The sequence below is a fragment of the Dipodomys merriami genome, unplaced genomic scaffold (genome assembly GCF_024711535.1).
Source record: "Dipodomys merriami isolate MVZ:Mamm:240054 unplaced genomic scaffold, mDipMer1.0.p SCAF_409, whole genome shotgun sequence".
Classification (NCBI taxonomy): Eukaryota; Metazoa; Chordata; class Mammalia; order Rodentia; family Heteromyidae; genus Dipodomys; species Dipodomys merriami.
Genome location: NW_027205704.1, coordinates 74,264 through 99,019, shown reverse-complemented (window position 1 = coordinate 99,019; position 24,756 = coordinate 74,264). Strand labels below are relative to the sequence as shown.

Sequence of the window (24,756 nt, the reverse complement as noted above, 5' to 3'; positions counted from 1 at the left end):
GCCCCTGCTGGCGGGTGTCAAACCCATGCCCAGCCCTGTCTCCTAAGGGCCTTCCCCCTTTCCTCTTGAGCCTCTTGTTCTGCAGCCAGGGCCCAGGAGCCCCCAGGGACCTGGTGTCCAGATCCCCTACCAGGGGCCACAGAGGAGTGGGAGGGATCTTTGCTAATTTCAGACCTGTGTAGGGACTGCAGAGACCTTAGGGTTGACCCCTGACCTTAGTCTTAGAGAGGAGATGGGAAGGGAAATGGGGAGTGGCTTCTTCCTGATTTATGGAGAATGAGGGACACAGGGCAGGGGTGATGACTCTTGATCCCACAGGACACTCAGACCTTCCCAGCCTCAGCACAAATGCCCCAAAACCTCCTAGGGATGCTGAGACCAGTTTCAAGAGGCCAGCCTTCAAGAGTGGCCTCAGGCGGCCATCAGAACCTGACCCCTTGGGCACCAGGAGTCTAGAGGCCCAGGGCCCAGCCTCGGGCCACACATCAGGTCTGAGCTGCCCAGATGCACAGCTCGGCCTTGACCTGGTCCCAGGGTAAGGCTGGATCCTGCGATCTGGCAGGGATAAAGCCAGGAAATATGGCTGTGAGGACTCCCAGGGCCATCCCTCCCTCTCGGGAGCCTCAGGCGGCCCCTCCCGGCCTCATTCAGTTGCCAACTCAGAAGTAGGGCCAGGGTGACAGGCTCTGGGGAGGAGCCTGCTACAGGCAGTGGGCTGGTGGGATGTGGCACCCCCTGGTGGTGATGGGGAGGAACTGAATGCAGAGGTTTGGGCACAGGAGCACAGAGGCCTGGGAGAGGAGGGGCTGGCGGTGGGCAAGTTTATTCCACTTCATGCAGACACTGACCCACGGCTCAATGCTCAAGGAGCTTAAAAATACACTGACCCACGCGGGTGTCTGACCCCCGCCTTCCAAGGGGACACGGAGAGACACTTGGCTGAGCGGGGTCGGAGGCGAGGGTCCCAAAGCCTCTGTCCTGGAACAAGGCAGCAGTGTGGGCCCAGGTGGCGGGGAGGGGGGTCATGTCCTTTCTCCCCAGAGGAAAAGTGCACAGACAGGGCCATGGCCCCAAGGCAGGCAGGCAGGCCCCACCTCACAGCGGATTGGCAATAGGCAGGGTGGGCAGGCGGCCAACCCCTGGAGGGCGCAGGCTGGGCCCAGCTGTGGGTGCCACGCAGCTCTTGGGTGACGACTGTGGGCCCGAGGGGGTGGGAGTGGCAGTGCCCCACGGAGTCCAGAGTGCCCGTGCTCAGTCCTGGGCCTCCTCGGAGCGCCACTTGAGGGCATGGTCCTTGTGAGCGTCGGGCAAGATCTGGTTGCGGATGCCCCCGAGGACGTTGGACGTGGCCTCTGAGGCCACAATGATTGGCTTCACCACCGTTGGGGGCAGCTGGCGGATCACGCCCCCCACGGCGCCCGTCAGCCCCTTCTGCTCGTGGCCACGTGCTGCCACATCACAGATGGTCTGAGCTGTATCCAGGATGCCCTGTGGAGGTCAGAGGTCAGTGCTGGGGCCTGAGCCAGGTGCGGGTGGGGTTTCCGGGAGCAGGGCTGGGGGCCTCCTCACCTCTCGAACTGTGTCATAGGCCTTGGCCACGCCCTCCCGCAGGTCAGCGGGCTGCTGGCCTTTGCGCAGCCTCTGTGCGGAGCGCTTGTCCTGTAGGGAGCGGGAGATGGGTGCTGCCGGGGACAGGATGTCGTATACCGTCTCAGCTGTGGCCTGAGGACACATGGAGAGTTGAGTGAAGGAAACTGGCTTCCCTTAGCCCTACCTACACTGGGCCTTAAGCTGTGCTGTCTGGGGACTCCTGCGAGGCCTCTTCTCCCTGCCTCCTTCCCCAGCTAAGGGCACATCAAGTCCCTGAGGGGACTTCCTAGTATCTCCTCCAACCCAAGCCCTTCTTCCTGGAGGCGCATGCCTCTAAGGCCAGCCTTGGGGAGGCAGAGGCAGGAGGGTCTGGTCTACATAGAGATCCTGCCTGCCCCCACCCCCACCCCCCCCAAATAAAATAAAAACAAAGAACTAGGTGCAGGCGGCTTACACCTGTAATCTGAGCTACTTAGGAAACTGAGAATTGAGGATTATGGTTTGAGGCCAGCCCAGCGGAAAAGTCCATGAGACTTTCTTTTCCAATTGGTTAATTGGAAGTTGGAAGCAGAGTTGTGGCTCGAGTTGTGCAGTGCTAGCCTTGAGTGAAGAAGTTCGGACAGCCAGACACTGGTGGCTCGTGCCTGTAATCCTAGCTACTGAGGAGGCTAAGATCTGAGACTGTGGTTTGAAGCCAGTCTGTAGGAAAGTTTGTGAAACTGTTATCTCTAAGTAACCACCAAAAAGTCAGAAGTAGAGCTGTGGCTCAAGTGGTAGAGCTCCAGCCTTGAGTGAAAAAAAACCAAAGGACCGACGGCACTCGCCCTGAGTTCAAGCCCAGTACTGGCACAAATCAAGCAAGCAATAAGTAAGCAACTAAGTTAAGTAAATAAATAAATAAAAATAGCAAAAAAATAAAATAAAAACCAATCCTTTTCAAGTAGGTAGGCCTCTATGCCTGTGCCTTGCCATTGGCTGGCTGCCTGCTGTCCTACCCTCTTCTTCCTGCCTCCCCTTCTAGCTGGGCGGAGCACAGGGGGCCCCGTGGGCTGTCAGGAAGCCTTGCTGAGCCCAGCCTTCTTTCAACAGTGTTGAGGTCAGAGTCTGCAGCATGGATTGCAGGGTTTCAGCCCCTCCCTGTCCCACACAGGAGCACAGAGCCTGCCCTCACCTGGATGGCCTGGACCAGCCGGTTGCTCAGTTCCAGGGCAGCAGAGGCTGTGGAGGAGCCGAAGGAAGCGGCCCCGCGCTGCAGTCCCCGCATGAGGCGCCCGTCCTTCCGGTACTGCTCGATGGGCAGCCACAGCAGGTCTCGGAACCCTTGGACTGGGGGACAGGGCGATCAGAGAGGCCTGAAGCTGCCCAGCCTCCAGCCAGCCAGCCTGAGGACCCCTCCTCCTTTCTCAATGGCAGTCTCTAAACTGCCTGAGAGTAAAAGCAGTTTCAAGAGACCTCACACCCAAGCCGGTTAACCTGCCTATCTACTACTCAGGAAGCTGAGATCTGTGGATCAAAGTTCAAAGCCAGTCCAGGCAGGAAAGTCTGATGTTCTTATTTCTGATTAACTGCCAAATGGCCCAAAGTGGAGATGTGGTTTAAGTGGTAGAGCACCAGTCTTGGGCAGAAAACATTAAGGGACAGTGCTCAGGCTCTGAGTTCAAGCCACATCACTAGCATAACAATAAAAACAAAAGAGGTCAATGCCAGGTACCAGTTGCAACTCAGGATGCTGAGGTCTGAGATCATGGCTCATAGCCAGCCAGGGCAAGAAAGTCTGTGAGACTCTTATCTCCAATAAGCCACCTGAAAACCGGAAGTGGCGCTGTGGCTCAAACGGTAGAGCGCTCACCTTGAGGTGAAGAGTTCAGGGATAGTGCCCAGGCCCAGAGTTCAAGTCCCACAATGGAAGAGAGAGAGAGAGGAAGAAAGAGAGAGAGAGAGAGAACACAGACACTCACAGAGCTGAACAACCGAGTGCATGGGGCCCACACCCCCCAGCAGGCCGGGCAGCTGGTTCTTGCGGATATCCTGCAGCCATTCGTTGAGGGCATAGCCCAGCACCTTGTCCACCCCCAGAAGCCTAGAAGGAAGAGGTGAGAGGGGTGAGGGGCGGGGGAGAGACACCAGGGCACCAGGAGAACTGTGCATCTGCAAGGGGAGCCCCGCGGGCACCCCAACCTCCCTCTGGTTCCACCCAGCTGTATGGAACCGGCTCGACCCACTTTACAGAGGAGAAACAGGTCCTGAGGAGTGACAACTTAGTCAAGGCTACACAGAATGGAGTAGAGAAAGACTGGGAGCCCGGAGAGAAGGACTGGGGTGCTCGGGGCTCACCCGTGCCGGCAGCAGAGCCGCTTGAGCTTTAGCTCCGAACAGTTGAGCTGGGCCAAGCCAATGAGGAGCCCGGCAAAAGTGCCCTGAGGGGTGAACAGAGGAGGGGTTAGCGGGAGGGGACCCTGGCATGGGTGTGACAGCGACATCTGAGCAGAGTTGGGGCCCACGGAGACGAGTCTCCACCGCACCAGGCCTGCTGGCCCTGCTCACCACCTGGTCCATGGTGACGTGCTTGCCGTGGTAATCCAGACAGATGGGCACCTCGGATGTGAAGCGGAACTCCCTGGGCGTGGACAGAGGGGGACCTGTGGTCACTGACCACGTCCTCTGTGGTCTGGCCCACCACCCACCCCTGGCCCACAACCCTACCGGAAGTAGATGGGCTGCTGTTCTGCAGAGGAGCTGCGGCTGCCGCCTGAGGCCTCCTGGGAGCCGCTCATCTCCTCCGGCTGCCCATCCTGGGGGCTGCCAGGCCGGCCTCGAGTCTCAGAGCGAGCTGGGGACGGAAGGTTGGACCAGAGGTGAGACAGGGACTCTGGGTGCCTGGCTGTCCTGGGAAGGGGCCCTGGACTTCCCTCTCCCCTCCCCCAGCCCGAACACTCACTCTCAGAGGGCTCTCCTGGGAATATGGGGTTGATACCAGCCACCAGGCTGGTAAAGAAGTCCTTGAGGAAGAAGAGGGCATCCTGTGGGGCAGAGTTTAGGGAGCACGTCAGACCCAGGAGTCCGGGGATGGAGGGGATCACACTGGGCCCTGCCCTGGCTTGCCCTGCCTCACCTGGTCCACGTTGAGCCGCAGAGGCATCAGGGAGACCCGGAGACAGCACTCAGGCCCGCCTGGGCTGGTGGTGGGGGCCACGTGCAGGGCTTTGATGGTGAGCTGAGGACAGACGGCAAGCCCAGATGCATGCTGGGTCCCCTAATGCCGCCCCGCCCACCCCGCTCCCTCAGCTGTGCCCGTCCAGGGCACCGCCCGCATCCTGCATCCTGCGCACCATGTTGGAGTGTGTGCGGCGGGGCAGCCGCTCGCTCGTGTGCAGGTGCAGGAACTTGTTGATCTGGGAGGAGGCCAGCCGGTCTCGAATCTCCAGCTCCTGTACGATGAGCACCTGGCGGGACAGCGGCCGCTCCTCCAGCTCCTGGCTAGGGGCCCTGTCTGTGTCGGTGCCTGTGTCTGTGTCTGTGTCTGGCTCTGGCTCCGGCTCCGGCTCCAGCTCCTCGGGATACACTTCATGCTGGAAACTCACCTGAGGACAGAGGCAGGGTCTAGCTCATGCCCCTTCCTGTCCCAGCCCCATACATGGCTGCTGCCTTGCCAGCTCTGTGTGGCCGTCCCACACATCATGTGGCTTTGAGTGCCACGCAATCACACTGAACTCCAATCATCTCACCTGAGTGGCACCAGCCTGCTCTGCTATCTGAGCACCAGTGTTGGTCCTGAGTCTTGAACTCAGGTTTAGGGGCTGTCCCTGAGCTTTGTGGCTCAAGGTGAGCACTCTAACACTTGAACCACAGCTCCACTTCCATTTAGATGGTTAATTAGAAATAAGAGTCTCATGGACTTGAACTGTGACGATCCTCAGATCTCAGCCTCCTGAGTAGCTAGGATTACAGGTGTGAGCCCCCGGTGCCCGGCCTGGGCCGCTTGCAAGTGGGAGCTCCCTGCAATTTCTCTGGTAGAATGCTCTGCTTCACACACTAGGCCTAGCCAAACCTCTGGCTCTTATGCCATTTGGTCCCTCCGGAATCTATCACCATCCCACAGCAACACTCTCACTGGCCTGTGCTGACTGCCGAGGTCTCTCTTCCAAAACCCCAGAGGCTCTCACCTCATTCTGGTAAGAATCAAACTGTCCAGGCTCCACAGATGTCCATGCCCTGGCCCCATCTCCTCCCCAGCCCTGGCTTTGGCCTCCTCAGGGCCTGGTGGCTGCTGGGAGAGGCCCAAGCTGCTCCCCCTCCCTGCTCTCTCCCCTGCTCTCTCTCCTGTGTGTGCTCAGATCTTTGCTCAAGAGGCCCTCCTGCCCCTCCACCCTTTGGTTCTGCCCTGATCATCCACCATGGGCCACGGCCACGTCACGACCACCTTCCTCAGGCTTTGCCTGGCAAAGGGCGTTTCCCTTTGAAGGGGGGTTTTTGTGTTGTGTTGTGCTGGTACTGGGCCTCACACTCTTACTTGGCTTTTTCACTCAAGGCTGGTGCTCAACCAGTAGAGCCACAGCTCCACTACTGGTTTTTCTGTTGGGTAACTGGGAGACAGGTCCCAGGGACCTTTCTGCCTGGGCTGGCTTTGAACCTGAATCCTGAGTCACGAGGATCACAAGCGTGAGCCCCGGCGCCTGGCTGCTCTGATGGCTGCCACAGGCCGCGGGTGCCCTGGCAGCGGTGATGCCACACTGACCTTGCTGAGCTGGATCTCCATGAGAACCTGGTGCTGACGCCCACTGCCACCTTGCGTGCGCCACGAGTTCTGAGGCCGGTTGGGGCCAGAGCAGCGGGAAGGAGAACTCCTGGGGCCTGCGAGGCCAACTCTTGCTCTGGAGAGAGGAATGGGGGACAAGCTGACCCAAAGGAAGCCTCTGGCCTCCACCCACCCCAGCACAGGGGTGTCAGCCTTCTCCAGTCTCCAGCTGGAGGCAGGGCAAGGAAGGAGAAACTCAGGTAGGGGGAAGGGTTGGGCATCCAAGTTACCATCGGCTTCACCAGAGCTGGGCTAAGCCACAACCCCAGTCCTGCCAGCCGCCACCTGCATGCCCCCTCCCCCCTCACCTATGGCTGGGGTAGGGGCCAAAGTCTCGGCCCCCGTAGAGATGCCAGATGAGAGAAACCTCACGTAGCACCACACGGCTGCTGGGCACCGGGAAATGAGCAGGTGCCCGCAGCAGGTCTGTGCTGCCCAGGGGCCGAGAGAAGTATCCGTCCTGCAGGACGATGGGGCCTGGATGCAGCTGTGTCACCACGGGCTCTCCATTCCGGGGCTGCGGGGAACAGACATGAGAGGCCTGGAGGTGAACCTCCACCCAGCCCCCAACTCCAGGTCCTGCCAGTGTCCCCGCCACGCTGCCTCCCCCACATCTCCCTATCTTCTTTCTTGACTCTGTATCTGCGTGTGTGCTGGTCCTGGGGCTTGAACTCAGGGCCTGGGTGCTGTCCCTGAGCTTCTTTACTTTTTTTTTTTTGGTCAGTTGTGGGGCTTGAAACTCTGGGTCTGGGCGCTGTCCCTCAGCTCTTCAGCTCAAGGCTAGCACTCTACCACTTGAGCCACAGCATCACCTCCAGTTTTCTGGTAGTTTATTGGAGAGAAGAGTCTCAGAGACTTTCTTGTCTAGATTGGCTTTGAACTGTGATCCTACATCTCAGCTTCCTAAGTAGCTAGGGTTATAAGTGTGAGCCACTGTGCCCAGCTTTTTCTTCCCTATTTCTGACCCAAAAAAGGCCCCTCATAGATTACCATTCCCAGAGCGGTCGAGCTGGGAGGGGCTCACTCCTGTCCCTGAGACTACGGTGTGTTTGGATTTTCTACTGGCTCTTACAGGCATCCCCTCCTACTTTTCATTGTTTTTCCATCCCCTGAGATGTCCCAGTCTCTCTGCCCAGCATGGCAGGCCTCCTCTCTCTGAAGCCCCGCCTGCTCTCTGCAGCCTAGAACCGAGGCTGCCTCCTGCCTACTTCTCTGATCTGGAGCTCTCGGAGGACTGAGTAAGCACCTGACCATCCTGGACCCCTAGCCTAGACAGCTGCCTGCTGGGCAGAGCGCCCCCCGAGCCAGCCCCTCCCACACGCACGCACGCACGCACCGGAATGCCCAGGCCAGGGGCATCGAGGATGCAGAACTCATCACTGTCCATGGTGTCTCCATCTCCCTCCTCCTCCTTCTCGTGGGCCTTACCCTCAGGGAACGACCCTAAGGTGCCAGCAGGGCCCCCAGGAGGGGGCGAAGGAGCCCGAGCGGCACTCCGTTCACCGGGGAACAGGTAGACGGAAATGGGCGAGTCTTGAGGAAGAAGGGGGTCACCTATGGAAGAGAGAAGCCAGTGTGGGAGATGCTGGAGTGGGTGCCTGCCTGCGTCCGCAGTGGCTGGAGCGCCCCCCACCCCACCTGAGGGCTGGGCCAGCTCCCGCAGGCTGCGTTCAGTGTCCAGGAGGGCATCGGTCAGGTCCCGCTGGTTGATGAGGGCTGTCTCCACTGGGGGGCATGAAGGCAGGGTGGCTGGGCTCTCGGAGAGCTGGTCCAGGCAGGGGAGGCGTGGTGAGTGAAGGCCTAGAAGGAGGGGTGGCCCCAAGGTAACCCCCCCAACCCAGACCCAGAAGGATATATGGAGGAGGGGCCTGGCCGAGCAAGGGTAGCCTGTGTGGCCAGGCCTCACCTGTACCTTCTGGCCGGCGATCTCCGTGGGGCTAGGGGGTCGGGGTGGGGGGTGCAGGTCGCCGGAGCTTGTGACATACTGGAGCAGATTGGCCAGCAGGGCGCAGGAGTCGGCGCAGCTGTGCACGTGGACCACGTTGTTGGAGCAGCGCAACTCAAACAGCGGCTGGCTCTGTGGGAGAACAGTGTGGTATCAGAGGGGGCCCCCACTGCCCACCAGGCCCCCTGCAGGATGTCACAGTTTGTTCCTGCTACAGAGAGAGCTAGGCAGGTTTTCCTTCAGTGTGGCACCCCACTTAACAGATGGGCAAACTGAGCCTGAGGTATCATGGGGTCTCTGAGCACGGATGGCTCATGTCTATAATCCTAGCTACCCAGATGTCTGAGATCTGAAAATTTTTGGCTTGAGGTCTAGGGCAGACAAATGCAAGCAACTCATCTTCAATTAACTAGCAAAAAGCTGGGAGTGGAGGTATGGCCCCAGTAGCAGAGCACTAGCCTTGAGGAAACACACACACACACACACACACACACACACACACACACACACACACACACACACACACACACACACACACACACACACACACACACACACACACACACACACACACACACACACCCCTAGACTTACCCTAGTAGCAGAGCACTAGCCTTGAGGAAACACACACACATACACACACACACACACACACACACACACACACACACACACACACACACACACACACACACACACACACACACACACACACACACACACACACACCCCTAGACTTACCCTAGTAGCAGAGCACTAGCCTTGAGGAAACACACACACACACACACACACACACACACACACACACACACACACACACACACACACCCCTAGACTTACCCTAGACTTACACATGAAGTTACACACACACACACACACCCTAGACTTACACATGAAGTTACACACACACACACACACACACACACGAACTTTCTTCTGCCCCTCCTTCTTGGCCCCATGAGGTGGGGGCGTTATCTCACTATACAGAGAACCAGGCCGCTCCCCTCCCCCATCCCCCCAGCAAGGCTCGCTTCCACCCTGCCTGCAGCTGCCCCCTGGTGGCTGGACTGAAACACATCCTGCCCATCCATCCAGTGAACAGCAAGGGACAGCTCCGGTCCTGGCTCTTGGGGGGTGGGGGGAGGCACTCTGCCCCTGGTGACAGCCACACACACCAGTTTGCCCTCGGTGCTGCCCTTCCAGGTTTTGATCACGAGCTCCAAGAGGTCGATGTCAAGGACGCAGACATAATCTGAGGCAGAAGGTAGAAGCAGCTTTTCTTATTTATGGCTTCCTTCAGTGCAGCCCCTGCCCACCACCACTGGGCGCAGCCCACTGCAAGTATGGGGGGCAGTGGAGAACTAGCCAACAGCTACATGGGGGGCACTGGTTACTCTGGGGTTGAGGACTCGGGGCCCGCCCTGCTCACCTCGCCGCAGATCCAGGCTCTCCACCTCACACTTGTCCGACAGGTACAAGGCAGAGTCATCGAGGATGAACCTGGTGGGGATCAGGGCTGAGAAGGGCCCAGAAGCCACTGCAGGCGGCTGCTCCCCGGCAGCCGGGCAGAAGTGGGGCTCCTGCAGACAGCAGAGGCCCCAGCCACCAAGAAGCTGCTGGGAAGGCTCTCATGGGGGAACAGAGTGGCCCGGAGTTCTAAGGGCTCCAGCCAGACAGCAGTCCCTCGCCTTACCAGGCAGCACTTGGAGAGCTCAGAGAACTTCCAGTTCTTTCAGGCTCTCACTTGGTCCCCCCACTGCATGGGGCATCCCTGCCCTCTCTATCATTTGTTTTCCTCACTTTCCCTTCCCACCTGTCATTTTTCTTTTCCTCCAACCTCTAGCCTCAGATCTCAGCCTCCTGGCCTCCTGAGAAGCTAGGATTACAGGCGTGAGCCACCATTTGTGTTACTGGGCCCCTACATTGAGCCCCTCCCTCCACCCTAGTGTGTGTGTTGGTATTGAGACTTAAACTCAAGATTTCACACTCTTGGTCTTTTTTCATCCAAGGCTGATGCCCTAGGGACCACTTGAATCACGTTTTCAGTTCCAGCTTTGTGTGTGGGGGGGGAGTGGGGGGAGGTTATGGGGCTTGAAGTCTGAGCCCAGGCACTGTCCCTCAGCTCTTCAGCTTAAGGCTAGTGCTCTGCCACTTGAGCCATAGTGCCACTTCCAGTTTTCTGGTGCTTAATTGGAGATGAGTCTCAGACTTTCCTGCCCCGGCTGGCTTTGAACCATGATCCTCAGATCTTAACCTCCTGAATAGCTAGGATTACAGGTTTGAGTCACCAATGCCCAGCTATTTCCTGGTCTTTTTTCCCCCTGGTACTGAACTCAGGACCCTAGACTTCTTAGGCAGGTGCTCTACCACTTGAGCTACTCCCCTAGGAGCTCTCAATGTTTTTAAAGAAAAGTCTTCCTTTTATGCCTAGGATGATCAGTTGGCAATCCTCCTATTTATACTTCTGGTATAGCTGGGATGACAGCTGTACACTACCACACCTCACTTTTTATTGGTTGAGATGGACTCTTGCAAACTTTTCTGTCATGGCTGGACTTAAACAAACAGCAATTCTCTCAATCTCAGCATCCCGATAGTTAGGATTAAAGGCACGAGTCACTGTGCTAGCTTACGACATATTATTTTCACTAAGCAATATATTGTGGCATTTTCTTCCTTTTGTGTGTATGTGTGTGGTATGTGTGTCATTCTAGGGCTTGAACTTAAGGCTGGGCGCTGTCCCTCAGCTTTTTTTTGCTCAAGGTTAGCACTCTACCACTTGAGCCCCAGATCCACTTCTGGCTTTTTGTGAAATTTATGTAATCACTTCATCCCAATAAAAAAAATTAAAACAACAACAACAACAAAGGAGTCTCATAGACTTTCCTTGCCCAGGCTGGCTTCAAACTACAATCCTCAGAGCTCAACCTCTCCTGAGTAGCTAGGATTACAGGCATGAGCTACCAGTGCTCTCTAGAGATGAGATTACCAAGTCAGAGAGCATTAGGTTCTCAGGCTCTGATTTGAGGGGCCCAGCAACCCCTTCCAGGAAAGTGGAAACAACTTAGGTTCCTAAGGACGCTTGTGACAGGCCACAGCCTGGCTTGGAGGGGAGGGGGACATAGTGAGAGGGTCTGGGTGTGTGGGAGTGGGAGGGAAGATCCCAAATACCTGAGCAGGAAGGTCGACGTGTCCATGACGATATTGCTGGAGAGGGTGAAGGTCTCAGTGGTAGCGAGGACGCGCACGGGGAGGTACAGGGGCCTGGGAGTGTGTGTGGGAGTCACATTTAGGCTGGGGCAGGCTCCCTGTGCCCGAGGCCTGCCCCTGCCGGCCACCCCGCCTGGGTACCTGTAATCCACAGCACAGGAGAACAGGTGTGTGTGCAGGACAGTGATGACGGTTGGGGGCAGGTAGCCCAGCACGGGGTCATCCAGCACGTCTAAGAACTCCAACAGCTTGGGTGGCGGGCAGGGTGGGGGGAGATGGTGAGGAAAGATGGACACCTCCCTCCTCGAATCCTCTCCTGACCCAGCCCTCGCTGCCATCCCACCTGTCACCCATCAGCTGTCCCTCATGGCCTAGCCCACAACCGATGCGCCTCAATCCCAGCCACCCTGGCCCTGCCCAACCCAGGAGGCCACTATCACTGGTCACATGACTGCCCAGGCCACCTCTGCTCACCTGGGAGTACCAGCTCTGTTCAGGCAAGGCCATGTAGTGGCGCAGGGTGGCTTTATAGAGCCGCAACGTCACCAGGAACTCCTGGGGATGGGGGTGCAGTCAGGAGGGTGGAGATCCCAGGGCCCAGCAGACACAGAAAGAAGGGAGCCAGCTGGGCACGAGCAGGAACAGTACCTTGATGTTCTTGTGGGGATCTAGGTGGATGCGCACAGCGGCGGACAGCATGGGGAGGCTCTGGCCTTGGCCCTGCCCCTTCCGGCCTGAGGATCCCCGCTCAGTCACCCCTTCCTCCGATGGGTAGATGGTGGGCGCCAGGTGGGCCGGAGGGGCAAAGCTGGGCAGTTCCAAGTGACTGGGCAACAGGGCATCGCCCACAGCCGCTGGGGAAGGATCTCATGAGCTGTCTGTGCCCTGCACTGGCCCCTCTTGCCAGCTCTCTCCCTCCGATCTCCCCACCCCACCCCGGGCCTGCCAGCCTGAGGCCTAGATTTTCAGGGCACCCAGTGCCCAGCTCTCACACCTCGGTGATACAGTGTTGCCTTTTCAGCTTCCACACAGAAGTAACCGAACCCTGGCTGGCCACGGTACTGGGAGACGTTGAAGATGGTGCCATGGTCCACATCCAGTACCAGCTCCCCATGTCGCCCTTCCTGTCGCTTCCCATCTTCATCCTGCAGAGTGCACCCCCATCACTGCTGTGCCCTGGACCACCCGTAATAGAGGCCTAGACTAGGGGACCTCCCCTGCTCCTGCCGACTCCACGACAGGGCTGTGGGACTGTCTCTCCCAGAAGACCAGCCTCGCCCTGACAGCCTGAGACCAAATGGTATCTGCCCTCTCCCTCGGGGCTTTATGAAGAGGAGGGGCTGATGAATGGATGTAGGGAGGCGATGGGGCCGGTGGCTGGCAAGGGTGACTCAGAGGGTGGCCATGGGGCGGGCTGGTTACCCATACCATCTACTCCACATTTCTGACCTATAGCTGCTTACGTTTGTCTCGCTCCCACAACCAAGGAGTTAGGCTCAGCTGCCCACGACTGGCTCACCTTAGCCTCACAGAAGGCTGTGATCCGACCCTTCAGTACTTTCACCAAGGTAGAGAAGGTACTCTGTGAGTGGTGTCTTGGGGGATCAGGGGCAGGAGGTTGAGGGACACTCGATGCCCCTACTGAGAAGAACTTGACATCTTCTTCATCCGAGTCTGAATCTGGGGTGACATCAAGGTGGTGGGGTGAGACGCGGACCTGTAGGGCTGGCCCAGTCCTGCCCACACCTAGAATCCTCCCTCTGGCCCAATCAGTGCCTCTCATACCCAGCTTGAAGGCAGACTTGCACATTTTGAAGTTGTCATGCCAGAAGCCAGAGGAGCCTGGAAAGCCTGAGGGGTGAGTGGCAGGGCCAGGGCTGGGAAACAGGTCTGCGGGTTCCCACATGAGCAGGTCATTGTTGATCCTGACGTGGGAGGATGGGTAGCAGAGGTGAGTAAGGACAATGCCCGGCCAGCCCCATGCCCGGCCCTGCCTGGCATGTCCCCACCTGTTGTAGATGCTTTCGTAGACCTCTTTGCTGGGCAGGAAGACATGCGCACTGGGCAGGAGTACTTCCAGACTACAGCGAGAGAGTGCTAGCGTCCGGCTCTGGAATGTCCTCATCTCCTCAGGATCTCCAGGGATCACCATCTGGATGGGGGTGGGGATGGGGGGGAGAAAGAACCTCAGTAGGAAAGCCAAGACATGCTAAGGCAGACATGGCTCTAGAATCTGTGTCCTGACCTTTGATTACCCCTTTCCTTCCCTTCCTTCTTCTCTCTGCTCATCCATCTATCCATCCCTATCCATCCACCCATACTTCCAATTATCCATCCATCTACCTACGTGCCCAAATGCCCATCTATCTATTCACTTGTGCATCTACCCATCATCTATCCACCCATCCATCCATTCATTCATTCACTTACCTATCCAAACCATCCATCCACCCACTTGCCCATCTGTCCATCTATCCATCTGTCCATCTATCCATCCACCCACTCACCCATTCCTCTACCTACCCAATACATCCATCCACCCTTCCACCCACCCATTCGTTCTTAGAAGCCCATCTCTATTGGTGAGGGTGATGTCCATTTAGGACACAGTGCCAGTAGCATGCCAGTCTTTTTTTTTTTTTTTTTTTTTTTTTTTGTCGGTCGTGGGGCTTGAACTCTGGGCCTGGGCGTTGTCCCTCAGCTCTTCAGCTCAAGGCGAGCGCTCTACCACTTGAGCTACAGCGCCACTTCCGGTTTTCTGGTGGTTTATTGGAGATAGGAGTCTCACGGTCTTTCTTGCCCGGGCTGGCTTTGAACCGCGATCCTCAGATCTCAGCCTCCTGAGTAGCTAGGATTACAGGCGTGAGCCACCAGCGCCCGGCAGCATGCCAGTCTTAAGAGCTGCCCAAATGTGAGCTGAGTCCTCACAACAGCCCACGTGACAGAAGTCCTTGTGCCTACATCCTAGAGGAGGAAACCCATCTGCAGGTTAATTCTCCATCCCGTGGCAGGGCGTGCAGAGAACCTGGACAGGCCTGCAGTGCCTTTCAGTCCTTAACTGCAGAAAGGTACCCTGCTAATAGCAGGTGGCTGGGTCCCTACTGTCCTGACTGGGGGGCTTGCCTTCCCCAGTGTGCTCCCTCCACCCGGGGCCCGGTGGGAACTTCAGACTCCCTTTTTGGACAGAAATAATGACAGAAAATGTGCATACCATGTTGGGTCACATCATGCCTGCCCCAAGTGATCGCCAGTTTGGTCCATAGGCACACAGGTGTCTTCCACAATAGCTATTGTGATGGGGTGAAGGCCCCAGGAAGCAGTGGGGCGGGGCCTTACCTCCTCCGTCTCATACATGGTCCTCTTAGAGGAGAAGGGTGAGGGCTCAGGCTCCCGTAGCTCGCATGGACTTTCCGTGGATAGCTCCAGGTCCTCACTCTTGTCCGGACCCGTCTCCCACTGTGTGTCACTGGACTGGGGGTTCAGGGTCACCACTACCCTGCCGGGCACAGGCCTGTCACTGGTCTGCAGGGCCCCTGTGGGCCCAGGCTGGTCTCCTGTCATCCCCAGCAGGGGCAATAGACCCCTCCTGTCCCGCTGTCTCCCCAGGGCCTCCACTTACTGTGGCAGGAAGTACTTGCGCCCAATGTTCTTGGGGTCCACAGATTTGGCAATCCTTAGGCAAGGGATGGGTGGCTTCTCTCCATCTTCGTAGATTCCTGGGGGGATGGGAGGTGGAGTCATCATTGATACCTTTTTATTTTTGTCAGTCATGGGGCTGGAACTCAAGGTTTGGGTGCTGTCCCTGAGCTTTTGCACTCAGGCTAGCACTCTACCACATTGAGCTCTAGTGCCATTCTGGTCAATTGGAGATAAAAGTCTCATGGATTTTTCCTGCTTGGGCTAGTTTCAAACTGTGATCCTCAGATCTCAGCCTCCTGAATAGCTAGGATTACAGGTGTGAGCCACTGGTGCCTGGTACCTTTTTACTTTTCTTCCCCAGTGCTGGGGAGCATGGCGACACCCCATGGTCTGGCAGTGGTCCAGTGCCCCAGGATGGCAGGGGCCTGTGCCAGGGCCAGATCTACACCTTCCTGTGTTCCCAAGCCCACCTGGTAGCAGGGCCCCTTCAAGGTGTCCTCAGGGGTTTCTTACCATGCAGGTCAGAAAAGGTGAGCTCCAGGCGGGTGGAAACTGGGGGGCCAGGCCCGCTGCTGAGCTCTGACCGGAACTGGGGCTCACTCAGTTCCAGTCGCAGCTGCTCTGTCCGCACAGCCCGGCCTGCCCAGGGGTCCCGCTCAGGCCTCAGATCAGCAATAGGGAAGCGCAGCCGCAGGGTGGCCCGGGGTGCAGAAAGCCGAAACACTGTCTGTTGCTCTGAAGCCCACGGGGGCTCTGTCTGTGGAAGGGTGAGGATCAGAGATGCCAGGGCCCCTGCCACCGTGGTAGGGCCAGAGGGCTGGTGTTCCACTACCCCAGGCCCAGCAAGACATTTTTACCAGCAGACCAGCAGGTGGCTTGTGGGGTGCAGTGGCCAAGTGCAGCAGGGCAGCAAATCGGTCCAGGGCCCCCAGTTCCACATCTGCCTGGAATTCCTCCAGGTCCAGGACCACTTCTGAATGGCAGTGGCAGGCAACAGAGCGCCGGGCCCGGCTCTATGTAGAATAAAGATGTTGGGGTCACTGAGGGCCATGGGGTAGACAGAGGCAGGGTAGGAAAGGGTTTCCTCAAGCAAAAACAAACCTGAACCCCCTCAGAGGTGGGAGAAGAGCATGGGGAGGGCGCCCAGGAGGGACCGAGGCAGACTTTCCACACTGCCACCTGAAGCCAGTTTACTTAAGAAGTCACTGAATGCTGGAGACTGGTGGCTCATGCCTGTAATCCTAGCTACTCAAGAGGCTGAAATCTGAGGATCTTGATTTAAAGCCAGGCCAAGCACAAACAGACCAATCAGAGACTGTCATCTCCAATTAACCAGCCAAAAGCTAGAAGTAGAGGTGTGGCTCAAGTGGTAGAGCACCAGCCTTGAGTGAAAAAGCTGAGCAAGAACATGAAGCTGAGTTCAAGCTCCAATGCACGTACACACGTGTGTGTGCGCGCACACACACATCACAGAACACTTGCCCCTTCCAGCCTCAAAGGCCTAGCAGGCCACTCTCTGAGCCAGGGAAGGAGAACCAGGCCTCTAGAATGGCTTGGTCAGAGTGTACAAGTTCACACCCAAAGGCTCTGAAATAGCCTGGTGTGGTCCAGCTGGAGCATAGGAAAAGGAGGGCCAGGGTGAACAGCAGAGAAGACAGTGAAGAGGCCAGATTGGGGTCGACACACCATGAGAAGAAACCAATAGCCTCACAGTTCGGCTTGGGGGGGTGGGGGGAGGTCAGCTACCTTTGGCAGCCGGCGCAGGGTCTGTGTATGGCGTAGGTGCCCACAGGGCCGAACTGAGGCCTGGGTACTCAGGTTACTGGGGAAACTCAGGATCTAGGACGAAGCAGTGGAGGTAAGCAGGGCTAGGCTGGCTTCATGCTCCCCTCACCCCCAGGCCCTTCCTCAGCCCCTACCTCTGTGTACTCGGGTTCTGAAGAGCCCTTGGGCCACAGGCACTCTAGGACCTCCAGCTGCCCGAAGTGCAATTCTGTGGTGGTCGTCCGCCGGCCCCGGCTGCTTGCCCACAGTTCCCAGGACAGCTGGACAGCTGTGCCCGTGAGCCTGTGGTAAGGAGGTAGGTGTCAGAGGTGGGGTATGGGGGCCCTGGCGGTCTCTGCAGGCCTCGGCCTCAGGCTGGGCTTGTACCGGACATGGCTGCAGGGGCAAGCCTTCTGGAAGCGTGGCCGAAGGTGCTGGAAGTCTCGCGAGCCAAATGGCCCATCCTTGGTGGCATCAAACTCAGTAAAAAAGTGGGTAGTGAGGTCAGGTGGTCCAGAAGCTGGGGCAGATGTCTGGAGCAAAGTCAGGGTCACGCCACCCAAGGTCATCTTCAGCAGCGAGTCAGGGCGCATGGTGCCCGGAACAGGAGTTGGGGCTGTCTTGCCTGAGGGAACAGAGGCTTTACCAAAGGCTCCTGGGAGCTCAGAGGACCCTAGGTGGGGTGACAGTTGGCCATGGCGCTGGGGGATCAGAGAAACGATGGCTAAGCTGGACTGTGGGGGAGCAAATCTATCTCATTGTGTGGCTCTGGAAAGGGATTTACTTGGGCAGAGGCAACATCAAATATCTCCTAGCTCAATTTAACCCCCTGAAGGTTCTAGAAGGCCTCAGTGTAAAACACAGACTAGCACCTGACCCACAATAAACTCAAGTATTGCCTAAAACATAGTTTGTTGATAGAAAGCGAAACTGAGTCTCAGAGAATTTAAATAAGGTGGGTGCTGGAGGCTCACGCCTGTAATCCTATCTATTTGGAAGGCTGAGATCTAAGAATCATGTTGGAAGTCCCTGAGACTTTTATTTCCAATTAGTAATCAATAAGTCAGAAGTAGAGCTGTGGCTTAAGTGGTAAAGTGTCCACCTTGAGCAAAAAAGCTCAGGGACAACATATCAGCTCTGAGTTCAAGCCCCAGGACTGGTGAGAAAAGGAAGAAATGAAGGAAGGAAGAAAGGAAAAGGGAAGAAAGGAAGAATGAAGGAAAGAAGAACAGAAAGATTTTTTTGTCAGTCCTGGGGCCTGAACTCTGGGCCTGGGCGCTGTCCCTCAGCTCTTCAGCTCAAGGCTAGCGCTCTACCACTTGAGCCACAGTGCCACTTTTGGCCTTTTTTTTTTTTTATGGTGTTGATTAATTGAACCCAGGGCCTCATGCATGTGAGGCAAGCACTCTACCACTGAGCCACCTTCCCAGCCCCAAAAAGCAGAAAGTCAAGAGCACTGACTCTAAAAGCTGTGCCCTGCCCATCACATAACCAGTTATCACCCGTGGTGGGTGTCCAGGCATCGCCAGGGCCTCCAGCACAGCACATATCTGATGTGAAGGCCTCTTAACGCTCCTTTCCCCTATCCAGGGAGCTGGACTCACCAGCTGGGTGGGCTGGGGCAGAGAGTCGGTGGGAGGCCATGTTGCTGTGCACGGAGGAATTAAGGTCTACGTCAGAGAGGGAGAGCTCAGAGACCGCTGAGGCCACGCTGCTCGTGAGGCCAGCCATGGAGAAGAAGAGGTCTAGGTGAGGGGGAGGCGAGAGGCGTTAGGAGACAGAGGGGCTTGGCCCCTGGGATCTTGCACTCGTGCAAGCTGCCACTCCAATCAGTGTCGGCCCTGCACCCACCAGGACTGTCCAGGTTGAGGAGGGGGTTGGTCACAGGGTCTGGGCTGAGGGGCTCGGCCACAGCGCCTGCCTGTAGCTGCTGGTTCAGATCCTGTTCGATCAGCCACAGGTCTTCAGCACCTAGTGGGCGACTCTTGTTCAGCTTGTCAGCAAGGCCTTCTGGGGCTGTAAGGGAAGAGGTTTCAGTCCAGCCTGGTTGCCAGCCCTAACCATCCACCCCCTGGTTGTCTTGAAGCCTCACCTGTGAGACTGATGGCGCTGAGCAGGTCCTGGAGCTGCTGGAGCCTCTGTGGGGTCAGGAGCAGGTGCAGGGAGCCCAGCTGCCCCGCCACCTCCAGCTGGGGGGTGAAGGGCGGCCATGTTTGTCACTCAGTCCCTTTGAGAGCTGCTACCTGCCCCCTCCCCCTGATGTCAGTCATCAGGCTAAACTCTATTTATTACCAAGTAGCTGCATGAACCTGCTCACAACCAGACCTCTCTGAGCCTCAGTTTCTCTAATTCAAAGCAGTTCGTAATTTCCCTTCTTTTCCTTTCTCTCTTTTTTCTCTTTTTTTGTCGGTCATGGGGCCTGAACTCTGGGCCTGGGCACTGTCTCTCAGCTCTTCAGCTCAAGGCTGGTGCTCTCTCTACCACTTGAGCCACAGCACCACTTCTGGCTTTTTCTGCTTATGTGGTGCTGAGAATTGAACCCAGGGCCTCACGCATACGAGGCAAGCACTCTATCACTGAGCCACCTTCCCAGCCTGTCTGTCTGTCTGTCTGTCTGTCTCTTTCTTTCTTTCTTTCTTTTTTTCTCTCTCTCTCTCTTCTCTCTCTCCTCTCCTCTCTCTCTCTCCTCTCCTCTCTCTCTCCTCTCTCTCTCTCTTTTTCTCTCTCTCTTTTTCTCTCTCTCTCTCTCCATGCTGGTCCTGAGGCTTGAATTCAGGGTCTGAGCACTCTCCTTTAGCTTTTTGGATCAAGGCTGATGCTCTACCACTTGAGCCACAGCTCCACTTATACTCTTTGCTGGCTAATTGGAGATCAGAGTCTCAGATTTTCCTCCCCAGGCTGGCTTCAAACCAAAAGCTTCAGATCTTAGCTTCTTGGGCTGGGAATGTGGCTTAGTGGTAGAGTGCTTGCCTTGCATGCATGAAACCCTGGGTTCAATTCTTCAGTACCACATAAGCAGAAAAAGCCAGAAGTGGCACTGTGGCTCAGGGGGTAGAGTGCTAGCCTTGAGCAAAAGCAGCTCAGAGACAGTGCCCAGGCCCTGAGTTCAAGCCCTGGGACTGACAAAACAAACAAACAAACAAATAAATAAAGATCTTAGCTTCTTGAGGAGTTAGGAACACACGCCTGAGCAACCAATACCTGGCTATAATTTCCCTCCTTGACATCACTGGAGATGGGGCACACTTGCTCATCCTGGGTGCCTGGTGACCTACCTTAGGTCCTGGAAAAGCCTCGTTCTGCTTCAGCTTCACTATCAGCTCCATGTACCCTGAACAGCTGCCAATCTGCAAGGGAGGCTCTGGTGGATCTGCCTGAGGGGTGGAGAGCTGCGAAGTTAGGAGAGGGTTTGTGGGATCAGAGGGGCTTTGGGATCTTGAGGGTGTGGAAGGCAGTCAGCCTACCTGTGAGGGGAGCTCTTCGAAGTACAGGCGGACCCCGGCCAACTGCAGCAGCTTGTGTAGGAAGGCGGGTGGCTGGTGCACGTCCACCGGAGGTGCCTGGCCCGGGTCTCGCACAGACTCGTCACAGTACTCCAGTCTGGGGAGTGGAGGGTCAGCCCTTGTCCTGGCCACCCCACGCCTGGTGCCCTTTCTCCTCACAGTGTTGTGCTCTAGGGGTATGGGGTTGGGGAGCCCAGCCTGCAAAGCTGCCTACCCTATCCACGACACCCTGGACCACCATGTCCAGCTAGGATGCTCAGCTAGTCCCTCTGATCCTCAGAGTCTAACCTGGTTTCTGGGACCCATGCCACGCAGAACACTTGGGTCCAGGATGCCAGTGCATGCTCCCACCTCGGCCCTTTTCCCCAACCCCACTACCATCAGGCCCACCTGCTTCATTCACCTTGTGGCTTCCCGGGAGACGGGCTTAGGGGTGAGGGGTGAGAGGGGAAGAGGCAGGGCCAATAAGCAGTTCTCACACCCTTGAATCCCAGCCTATCTGTACCTCTGCACGTGGATCTCCATGGCCACGCCATGCTCCCCATCACCCGGAGAGTGCTCTATCCTCACCACACTGTCCAGAAAGGTCACCTTGATCCTCCGCAGCACTGGTATGTGGGGGTGGGGGGGGAGTGTCTCAGGTCAGCTGGGGCAGCCAGAGGGAAGGCAATTTCCCCTCTGAACAGCAAGGGGTAAGTTGCTGTCTGAGGCCCCTGTCCTGTGAGCTATGGAGGAGCTGGCTTACCTGTCTCGATGGTCTGGGCAAACATTTCCAGCCCCTCTAGGGGCTGTGGAGGCTCTGAGGGCTCGGGAAGCCCATTCCGAAGACACTCCTGAGCCAGCTGCAGGCTTGTAGTCATGCAGGAAGCCCAGCTCTGCGAGTCAGCAGCCCCTGGCCCTGTGGAGAGGAAGGGGTCTCAGGGTAAGCAGGCTCTGACAGCTCCTGGGTTCCTAGGCTCAGTCCTACCACTTGCCTGCTCCTGGCCTTGTCATGCCTCACCTGGGCTTTGGCGGGGCTGCAGGGTGAGCTGGAGGCCCGACACACGCACCGTGCAGTGGTCAGTGAGCAGCGCAGCCCAGGGCACAGCCACCTCGATGGAGCCCACAAAGCCTTCCACCAGCTCCAGCGGTGAATCCATTGACTCCAGCACCTCGTTCACAGACTGAAGTGAGAAAGGGACATATCAGCTCATGGAACCTCGAATCCAGCTGGCTTCTACTGCCTGCACAGCCATTTGGCCTTGGAGAGGGTCGCTAGTTCTTCCGTCTTTCTGCATGCTGTAAGACCCTACTTTGGTTCATGCTGTTCCCTAACCCTTAACCCCATCAACCAAAGGTACTCAACACTGAAGCCAGCTCCAATATTTCCCACTCCATTCAGTTAAAAAAAATAATACTTTTGCTGGGTGAGGATCACGGTTCAAAGCCAGCCCAAGAAGGAAAGTCCATGAGACTTTTTTTTTTTGGTTGGTCGTGGGGCTTGAACTCTAGGCTTCGGCACTCAGCTCTTCAGCTCAAGGTGAGCACTTACTGCTTGAGCCACAGCACCACTTCCAGTTTTCTAGTGGTTTATTGGAGATAAAGAGTTTCACGGATTTTCCTGCCTTTCCTGCCCAGGTTGGTTTTTTTTTTTTTTTTTTTTTTTTTTTTTTTTTTTTTTTTGGTCGGTCGTGGGGCTTGAACTCTGGGCCTGAGCGCTGTCCCTCAGCTCTTCAGCTCAAGGCGAGCACTCTACCACTTGAGCTACAGCGCCACTTCCGGTTTTCTGGTGGTTTATTGGAGATAGGAGTCTCACGGTCTCTCCTGCCCGGGCTGGCTTTGAACCGCGATCCTCAGATCTCAGCCTCCTGAGTAGCTAGGATTACAGGCGTGAGCCACCAGCGCCCGGCCCAGGTTGGTTTTGAACCGTGATCCTCAGATCTCAGCCTCCACAGTAGCTAGGATTACAGGCGTGAGCCATCCAGGAGACTCTTATCTCCAATTAACTACCAGAAAACCGGAAGTGGTGCTATGGCTCAAATGGTAAAGCGCTTGCCTTGAGCTGAAGAGCTGAGGGACAGCTCCCAGGCCCAGAGTTCAAGCCCCATGACCGAAAAACAAAACAAAAACAAACCATAAACTTTTACCAGACACCTGACATTGAGACTGCATGGCCTCATCAGACCAGGATGAAACCAGAGGTGAGGGGGTGCCAGGGAGGGAGGGGGTCTGGGAACACCGAGGTGGGGGAAGGGCTGAAGAGTGAAGAGGAGGCAGCCAGGCAGAGATGGATGGCGATGTGTTCCAGGCGTGGGAACAACAGGTGCACCAGCCTGGCAGTCCATGCTCACCCAGGGCCAGCACAGAGTTCAAGGGGAGAACTGTCCAGGAGAGGGGCTGACTTGAATCCAGATGGATCCTTAAATCTAAGATAGTAGTGTGGCTGTTCCTCTGAACACAAGACTGAGCCCCAATAAAAGTGCTGTACCCTGCCAGCCTTCTCCCAGTGACCTCCAGTCTACGTGCTACCAGTGAGGTTCTCGGTGAACACTTTTTGGATGCATGAATGTTAAATAAGTGCAAACGGAGCTAATGACTGAGATTGAGGCCCATGGCTGAGGACACAGAGACCCAGGGGACACTAGTCTAGGTACCCCATGTTCAACCAGGGCTAAGACTGGGACCAGGCCTTTTCCCCACCCCACCTGGAGTCTGATTTGGGGACCTAGAGCTGAGAAAAAGGGTTGGTTCGCAAAGTGCCTGAATTTTGCTTGGGGCCAGGTTGAAAACCAGCCTAGAGGGGAGTCTCTGTCTTCTTTCAAAAGAAGTTAGGGCGTAAGACCTGGGAGTATTTTCTGGGGCTGAATGTAAATGGCTTCCTAATTGGGCCCTCACAGACCACAGGCTACAGGGAAATTCTGCCTACTCTCAATCCACATTTTTTCCCAAGGCCTGTTCTGTCTCTATGTCTGGCTTTCCAGCCCAAAGGGCCAGAACTCTTAACACCAGCCAGAAAAGAAACCTCTACTCCCATGCCCACTTGCAGCTCTGGAACTGGAGAGGTGGCCCAAAACCAGTGCTAGGCTGAGGCCTCTAATCGAGGGCTCCTTGGTTACTCTAAATTAGGTGAGCTGTGATTCAGGGAACCTGACCCACCAGCCCCCTGCCTCACATTTCTCCAGAACAAGATCCACTTTAGCTTCCTAACACCAGCCAGGGGCCAGACCTCCCCACCTTCCTCAAGGGCTGCCCTCAAGGTAGGGATGCTAGATTCCAAGTCCCGCCCCTAAACATCTGCATAGGCTGCCCAACTCCACCTCCAAAAGCAGGAAGTAGACGGCGGCAAGTCGCACGAGGTGTTGATCAACAGGGTCTGACGCTTTTGTTGACATCTGCCTCCGGAGGGGAACCCCACCCACCAGGCTCAGGATCTCTGGGTCTGGAGGTCGGGGCTCATTTTCCACAGGTGCCATGAGCAAGGCTCGGTACCCCTACCAGCCATCCCTCCACAACTACCCCTCCCCAACTCTGTCACTGCCAATAGGTCCTCTAATTCCTCTTCACCCAGCTCAACTCAGTCCTCAAACTCGATGAGATCCTGCTGGCATTCACCACACGAGAGACATCCCACCCTCTCAGCCTGTTCCTCCCAGCTTCAGGATCTGATAAGGAACCAAGGCGACCTCGCTGGTGCCCGGAGAGGGCCCGGCTTCCCGGCCTCTCTTCGCCCAGTGCCCGGCCCTCCAGCCTGACCCCTCCACCGGGCACTGCCTTCTCGCCCACTGCACCTTCCTGAGCTCGGGCACCGCTCCTCACCCAGTTCTCCAGGTGGATATCCCGCAGGGCAACGCTGCCCTTGTACAGATCCAGGCTGAGTTGGTCCAGGCTCAGATGTTCTTGGAAGAAGTGACCCAAGTAGTGGTGTAGCAAGTAGCGGCAGACCCGTTCTTTCACACAGTTCGACCATGGCCACAGCCATCGTGACATCTCGGGGAACGCCGGGACCCGGCTGCCTCCGCTTACCGCCTGCCGGCGATCCCTGTCCGGCTGCGCTGTTCACTAGAGCCCCCGGCTCACCCCGCCGCTTCTCTCAGCTCCAGGCCGCGCCCCTAGCCGCGCAGCCACGCCCCCACGCTCACTCCCATTGGTCATTGCAAGGGGAGAGGCCCACTGATTGGGCGAGAGGGGCGGAGCCTTCGGGAGTGGAAAAAGAGACTGGGCTCTCAGTGAGATACAAGGCTCTCAATCATCGTTTACGCCTGCGTACAAGTGTTGTGTGGGAGGACCTTTAACCTCCCTTCCACAGGCCTCGGGAAGACTGTTGGGGGTGG

General features: G+C 56.9%; 1 protein-coding gene across 3 annotated transcripts; it reads right to left on the bottom strand.

Annotated features, from left to right (window-relative positions):
- Window positions 1-805: 805 nt before the first annotated feature.
- LOC138806814 (autophagy-related protein 2 homolog A-like) lies at window positions 806-24,514 on the bottom strand. Of its 3 annotated transcripts, none has more exons than XM_069992162.1 (41): window positions 24,242-24,514; window positions 21,447-21,609; window positions 21,192-21,344; window positions 20,952-21,054; window positions 20,408-20,543; window positions 20,219-20,317; window positions 19,036-19,132; window positions 18,795-18,959; window positions 18,548-18,688; window positions 17,331-17,568; window positions 17,099-17,246; window positions 16,926-17,018; window positions 16,037-16,192; window positions 15,693-15,936; window positions 15,160-15,256; window positions 14,877-15,036; window positions 13,550-13,692; window positions 13,326-13,465; window positions 13,060-13,220; window positions 12,535-12,685; window positions 12,189-12,394; window positions 12,015-12,095; window positions 11,682-11,788; window positions 11,502-11,594; window positions 9,760-9,830; window positions 9,506-9,582; window positions 8,292-8,462; window positions 8,024-8,150; window positions 7,722-7,939; window positions 6,694-6,902; window positions 6,326-6,461; window positions 4,920-5,171; window positions 4,703-4,804; window positions 4,529-4,610; window positions 4,294-4,420; window positions 4,135-4,207; window positions 3,925-4,007; window positions 3,549-3,670; window positions 2,762-2,916; window positions 1,570-1,722; window positions 806-1,488 (listed from the first exon to the last, which is right to left on the bottom strand). In XM_069992162.1, the coding sequence occupies exons 1-41, from the start codon at window positions 24,410-24,412 to the stop codon at window positions 1,252-1,254; spliced, it is 5,841 nt and encodes a 1,946-aa protein (XP_069848263.1). In that variant the 5' UTR covers window positions 24,413-24,514; the 3' UTR covers window positions 806-1,251. The 3 variants fall into 3 exon arrangements, with proteins under 3 accessions (XP_069848263.1, XP_069848264.1, XP_069848265.1); XM_069992163.1 differs by having other exon boundaries at window positions 4,138-4,207; XM_069992164.1 differs by having other exon boundaries at window positions 8,298-8,462.
- Window positions 24,515-24,756: the final 242 nt, after the last annotated feature.

Coding starts and splice junctions, on each gene's coding strand:
- LOC138806814 (XM_069992162.1), bottom strand. CDS start 24,412: ATGTCACGATGGCTGTGGCCATGGTCGAACTGTGTGAAAGAACGGGTC. Junction 11,789..12,014: donor AACAGAGCTGGTACTCCCAG/GTGAGCAGAGGT, acceptor CCGCCACCCAAG/CTGTTGGAGTTCTTAGACGT. Junction 6,462..6,693: donor GGCCCCTACCCCAGCCATAG/GTGAGGGGGGAG, acceptor TCCTCTCTCCAG/AGCAAGAGTTGGCCTCGCAG.